Source organism: Rhododendron vialii, chromosome 13a, assembly GCF_030253575.1.
Source record: "Rhododendron vialii isolate Sample 1 chromosome 13a, ASM3025357v1".
NCBI lineage: Eukaryota > Viridiplantae > Streptophyta > Magnoliopsida > Ericales > Ericaceae > Rhododendron > Rhododendron vialii.
Window position 1 is genome coordinate 27,462,617 of NC_080569.1, and position 6,754 is coordinate 27,469,370.

A 6,754-nucleotide genomic window follows, 5' to 3' on the forward strand; every position below is an offset into this window, starting at 1 on the left:
TAAAATTTTTGCCTATCAAAAAAACAAAAGAACGGTGGAATTTTGGTGGTTAGAGATGGAGGTGGGACGAAATGGGGTCGGGGTGGGTTTTCATTTGAAGCGGTGGGGAGATGTGAAGGTATAGCTGGGGGAGCCGTTTGGAATTGGGGTGCGTTGTTTGGGAGTCTGGAGAGGGAAGAGTTGTGACTGTTTTGGGAGGAAAGTTAGGAGGGGTAGATTGGGAATGTGGAAAGTCGACAAACAGTTTATAGAAGAGTATAGATAGATAGATTATATAAAGATATGGATAATAATTTCGAGGAGAAACGGAGAAAATTCCATAAATACAATTGAAACGTTAATGCCACTCGTCTGTTAGTCTCTTTCGGTGATTTTAACTTTTTAAGGAAACCTACGTGACGTTTCTGTTAAGTTCTTATATGCCATTTCTTTTCTATTGCACACCTCTTATTCTAACCCAGTTGAAGTATGATCGTAAACATTTCCTAGCTAAGATATTCTAACCCATTTGTGAGTGTGAGGTCTAATTGGTTCCATATATCCCTCTTTGGGAGATTAAGTTTTGGTGATGTGTTGCTGCTGATTATCTAAAGGTTTCTTCTCGAGTGATGCTACTGATTATGTGTTGATGATTAAAGTCTAATCTGAGGCCCGGTATTATTCTTCGGATGGAATTAAAGATATGGGATGCTACAGGTTTTTTATTTTGGGTTGCTACTTACAGGTCAAGGCGCGTGTTGTCGTGCTGGTCGGTTTTTTATGATCGCTATGTATTCTTTTTGCATCTTTTCAAGCTTTGTATTTGGGTTGACTCCTTGCCATCCCTCTTTTTTTTTTTTTTGCGGTTTTGGGTCGTCATATATATGATTGTCTTTGGAAAAGCTGCCAACCTAGTTTTATGCTCATGGGATTGTAATGCCCTTTTTTCCCATCATCCATTTAATAAGTGTTTGTACTTCGCCTTCACTAATTAACAAAATCTTTCTTTGCTTAGCACAAGAAAAAAAGAAAAAAAAAACCGAAGGAGTTCTGTGTCTTTGATCTGGACAAAACTACGAAAAGAACTCTGAATATATAACAAAGTGCAAACGTTTAGTAGTATTAATCAAAACAATAACGAATTTACTATAATAACGAAAACAACTCAGTATATAAAAGTGCAAACTTTTAGCAGTCCGGCCGAGAAAAAAAAAACTTTTAGTAGTCCTCCTCTTATTTACTACTCCATCCGTTCCATATTGAAAGTCCACGGCGAAAAGTCGTGTTATTTTTTTAAATCAAAAAATCTACTTCTTCCGTGTATAATTTTTTGAATTTTTTCGCACCAAATTAAAGTACTAATCGAGATCTTTAATAAGGTGTGAAAAAATTCGAAAAATTATACACGGAAGTAGCTGATTTTTTGATTTGAAAAATGGCAAGAGAGAGAGTATGAAACTCTCAATATAGAACGGAGAAAGTATAATTACAAATGTAGGAAAGGATGGAAACTAACTAATACTGTACTATACAATCTGTAAACGCGGCCGTGCCCTTGGTCTAAACGATCTCATTATTTTCATTCCCGTCTGCCACTGGCTTAGGACTGCGGTATATATAGTCCTTTAGTAGGTGCCCCAGGAATAGAAGAAAACAGACAGAGGAAGTGGCGAGTGAGAAGAAGAATAGGCCCCGAAAGCTTAGGAGGTCCAGGCTATCAACGTCGTCCATCCTAGTTTCAGAGTATTCTAGGCTATCAACGTCCTCCGTCGTAGTTTGAGTTTGTGAACACGCTTTGGGGGTTAACCACTTCTTTTCCAGCCTTTTCAGTTCCCCTAGCTGTGAGAGTTTGAGAATGGCTTTTGAGAAATCAGCGGCTAATGGAGAATATTTTTTTTGAAATATCTGCATAAAAACATGAATGAAGATAATTCTATTGTAAAAGCGTGCAGCATAAACTTAGGAATTTAAGCATGTACAATTAAGAAGCGACACATCACCCTTGATTGAAAAAATTGAGGACATCTATTTCAACTACTTGTTTTTTTTTTGAATGGCGAATTATTTTTATTAATCTTCGAAGAAAATACAAAGATTAACAGAAGCAAGGAGAGAGCAACAAATGCCCAATTTCATATCCGATTCCTAAATTGGCAAGATGCCAACCAAGGAGACACCCGAAGGGACAAGCCCAAAACCTAATAGGCCTACTTGTTGTTTTTGCCAGCAGTGAAAAGAAGTTTCTTGACGGTAAAATTGCTCTTGATTTTCTTTTTTAACTTTCCTTTTTTGGTAATCCTAACAATAATAAATATGTTAATGAAAAATTAACAAAGCTAACCAAGGTTGAGTAACATTACGTTTTTTAAACCTAGATATATATAGTTAAAGATAATGCCGTATTACTATTTAAGAAAGGAAAGGGTAGGGGACTCTTTCTATAACTAGAATAGCGAGATAGGTGATCACATCTGTCCGTTTTATAGTATTATGATATGAAATGGATTTGCAAGAGGATTTGCTGCATTAATATGTGCTAGGGTTTGGGGTGTTTTTCTTTCGGTGCTTTTGGGTTTTTTTCTTTCAGCTGATTGTTTTGGGCTGTTTTGGTTTATGTGGGTTTTTTCTTTCAGCTGGCTTCTTGCCTTCCCTTAGGTCTCGAGAGGCTTCTTGTTGGTGTGTCATTGATCCTTTTAATTTTTGTAATCCTTTATAAAGATAAATAAATTCTTTTTGCCTAGTAAAAAAAATAATGATGATGGTTCAACCATCCAAGAGTACTCAAACTCAATTCTGGTTACTTTGTTGTGTGTGTTATTAGAGCTTGCATGAGCCTCCTAAGACCGCCACTATATGCTTTATTGTCATCAAGTTCTTTGGAATAAAACAAGTGCAAAAATAAATAAATAAAAATAAACTAGTGTTCAATACTCACAAAGCCAAATCCTCCAAAGCTATATTTGGTTGGAATGAGGGTAAAATTCCTGCAATATGTGTTCACGAAAGCTTTGGCATAAGGGTTCTCGAGAAATGCTGCCGATATAGTGCCATTCTTGAAGCACGCTCGATACTCGTCTTCATCCTTGATAGTTATAATATTATTCGTGAAGTTAAGCTCGTCTCGAATGTATTTCGGCATGAATGCATTTTCATCACAACCGACTGTTTTTGGGGACCATTGTTTCGGTTGGAGTCGTGACACTGTGAGCATTGATGTAAGGTTAGCGGTGTAGCTACTCGTTAAGACCAATGCCAAGAAAAGCCACACCACAACCACAATCCGAGCGTAGTTGCTTTGAATCCTCTCCCCTGCACAATTCAAATATTGAACGATTGGTAAAAAAATAAAGGAAAACGGTAATTGACTAGAAAATTCACATCATCATTAGAAAGAAAAATGGTTGTTTGATTCAAGATCATAGAATCAAAGTCGATTACTCTTTTTTTATCCGGCTTTAAATTGTTTTTTGATCGGCAAAATTGAGTACTTTTAGATCGTGTTTCATGACAGCAAGGAAAAAAGGTACATATATAAATTATATGTTTGATGGCTAAGGTGCTCCTTCTCGATGTATCCTTTTGAGGTATAATAATATTTCTTTTGCCGAGCAAAAAAAAAAAAAGAATTTTCAAGAATCCGCCATAACTTTTTTTTTTCTAGAAGATGCATTTTTTTTTTCTGGTGATCCGATTAGTTGCCTTATTTAACTTATTCACTACTAGAAAAACCCATAGTCGAAAATGGTATCCATTTTGTTAGTATTTTTAATGAATTTAGGGCGTGTCATCTTTGATTGGATATGCGAAACCCCTATGTTCATGTTACACGCGTATAGAATTTAATCAATCTCGTTATACTTACTGTGAGCGAGGAACAGTGAAGAAAAGGTGAACCAGAGAGCATTTCCAAGTTGATTGCTCAACGGGCCACAGAATTCTTCGTTCCTGGACTGACGTTCGACGAACCAGACTATGAACATTGTATAGACCAAAACAGCCGCTGTAGCCAACCACATCCCCGTAGTGAAAGGCTTGAGAAATATCCCCGCCTTTGGACCGGGCCTCACTGGAACCACCAACGTTAGGCCCGATTCCGTGAATGGTGCGGTGAATGACACGTCCAGCTCCCAACGTCTGGCTAGTATTGTTATATCACCTACGGCGGCGCTATAATTCTTCCATTTCGTAATTATAATCCACATGTTGAAAAGGATATATGTTAAAACATTGAAAAATATGGAAACAAAAACATATACTGAAGAATTTAATCATGTCACTACGTACCCTTTTTTTAATCTGCAAAATTCAGTTTTACAGAGGAATTTCTTTCGTAAAGCATCTAAAATATACTCCTATGTCGCTGTCACACCAATTCATCATTTTATGTGTGAGTGTTGTTTTGATAACTTGTAGCAAAACTAAAACGGGCACGTAAAAGACAAATGTTACCATGCGTACGCATTAATTCCTATTGGTGTGTACATACGGTATGTGTCTCCTTGATTTTGCATAGAAATTCATAATATCTATATAGCATTAATTCCATATAGTATGCAGAAAATTAAATTCCGATCGAACATCAAGACAATGAATCATTACATGGGAATGCTATAAATTCAAAGTGATGTTATGAATTTTAATGCAAACCTTTTGGTGAATATATTTAATTTACGAAAGCAATGAAACACAAAAGGCACACAGAAGTATCTCCTAGCCCCTTGGATTCTTCCGTCCAGATTTGGACCTCAAAACCCAATATGACATGCATATATGTGTAATTCTGTAAGGTCTATATTTTTGGCAAATTCCATGACAAAATCATATTTTAATTTGTATCCCTTATTATTGAATTGTAACTTATTGATTTTTCTTTTTTAGAGCGTTTGTTTTAGAAAGTATATAGAAATTTCATCGCCAATTGGTTTTTGTCTCCAATAGGTAACAATGGCAATTCGTTGCTAATTTCGTTTTCATATGGGACAAAAATAAATTTCTAGCGCCTCCTGTGTTTCGAAACTGGGCCTTTCAACTAACCATACCCATGCGCGCGCGTATTTGACCAATTGCACTAGACATATTTTCGAAATATATTGGGAATATCTAATATATAACATATATGTTCAATATTTATTTTTAGTATTTTTTGATTTCATTACTATCAAATTTGATAACTAAGAGGAGATCTATTATTCTTTCATTTGTTATGTTTTTAATTACTTTAAAACATAAAATTTATTTATTAAACCTCATTATCTTGCTGGTACAAAATTATTATTGTTGCAAATACACGTTAGGATCAAAAAAAATACAAACATTAAACAAAAAAATTAACTTACAATAAATTGTTTTTGAATAAATAATAAAAAATCCATCTATATTCGGACTTGGGTTTGGAAAAATGAGAAGAAATTGACCCGTGAAAAACTGAGTACTATGTTTCTTTTGTTCTTTTCTATTCATTTCATTTGGTATAGGTCTATGGGGATCATTGTGTCTCTTAACTTATATTAATCTTTTATATGCAACCTTTGGATAAATTTTGCAGTCGTAAATTATATTTATCCATGAATTACATGGTAAGTTAATTGTGTCCCGAATAGTACACATTGGCTAGAAAAGGCAAATGACCAACGTAGTCATGAAACCAATGCAAAGGAAAAGAGGTCGAAGAGAGATTGATTACCTTGTCGCTGACATTTTGAACTAATTCATCATACGTCCCATTGAACTCCACATATGTGAAAGGCAGATCACAACCCAATCGCTCCAGAGCCTCTTTAAAAACATCAATGCAAAAACCGGAGTAATTCTTCTTCTGGTCTAGATTCTCAGGATGTGGCGTTATATTCACAAAGGTTTTAAAAGAGGCCTTGCCTGGAACTGCTATTGTAAATGTGTCACTCTCATTATATCCTTTACAATAAACAGCTTCAGCAACAGAGACTTGAGAGACAACAAGAAGGAATGATGTCAACAGTATTGGCATGGACAAGAAGATTGGTTTAATTGTGCTAGAGTGGAGGAAAGGCATTTTTTTGGGATTTAAAATGATGGCAAGAGTCGTACTTTATGAGTTAGTTATATTGAACTAGTGGTTCATCATTTATATATAGTTTTATAAATGAGAGAGAGAGAGAGAGAGAGAGAGAGAGAGTGAGAGAGAAGGTTCAAATATTGAATAGTAATGCTCAACAACCAAGTGCATGCCTTACAGTCGACAAGACTTGGCAAAGCCCCTTGAATTGTCGCACTTTCCACTTCACCCCAATCATCAAAAAAATCCTACACCTTGCCTTCTTTTGATCTATCATTTAGTATCTTTTAGCCCCTTCGGTTACTCTTCGACAACGGAGACTTGAGAGAGAATAATAATAATAATAAGGAATGATATCAACAGTTCTACTGGGTTGGACAAGATGATCGGTTTAGTTGCGCTGGAGTGGAGGAGAGCCCATTTTTTTTTTTTTTAATAATAATGGCAAAGTCGTACTAGTTTGTGAGTTAATTAATTGATTATTTGACTTATTTATAGTTTTATACGTACGCGTAATGTTTGGAGATGTCTGTCTCCCTACACAGAGAGAGAGAGAGAGAGAGAGAAGGTGGATTAATTCCTTTTTCTTAGGACGTAAGGACTTCGAAATTCTGTGCGTACTGAAAGTTCTAATGTTGAACAGTAATACGCGCTGATCAAGACTTTAGGCTTTAGCAAAGTCCCTTGAGTAGGACGGATGAAGTATCATTTTGTATCTATTAGGATTCTTCCGTCGAGATT

The 6,754-nt window shown here is 35.7% G+C and overlaps 1 protein-coding gene across 1 annotated transcript; it reads right to left on the bottom strand.

Annotated features, from left to right (window-relative positions):
* Nucleotides 1-1,200: 1,200 nt before the first annotated feature.
* On the bottom strand, nucleotides 1,201-6,076 carry LOC131313292 (glutamate receptor 3.2-like). Its single transcript, XM_058341528.1, has 4 exons — nucleotides 5,663-6,076; nucleotides 3,842-4,154; nucleotides 2,915-3,288; nucleotides 1,201-1,884 (listed from the first exon to the last, which is right to left on the bottom strand). Exons 1-4 carry the CDS (start codon nucleotides 6,008-6,010, stop codon nucleotides 1,540-1,542), a joined length of 1,380 nt encoding a protein of 459 aa, XP_058197511.1. The 5' UTR covers nucleotides 6,011-6,076; the 3' UTR covers nucleotides 1,201-1,539.
* Nucleotides 6,077-6,754: the final 678 nt, after the last annotated feature.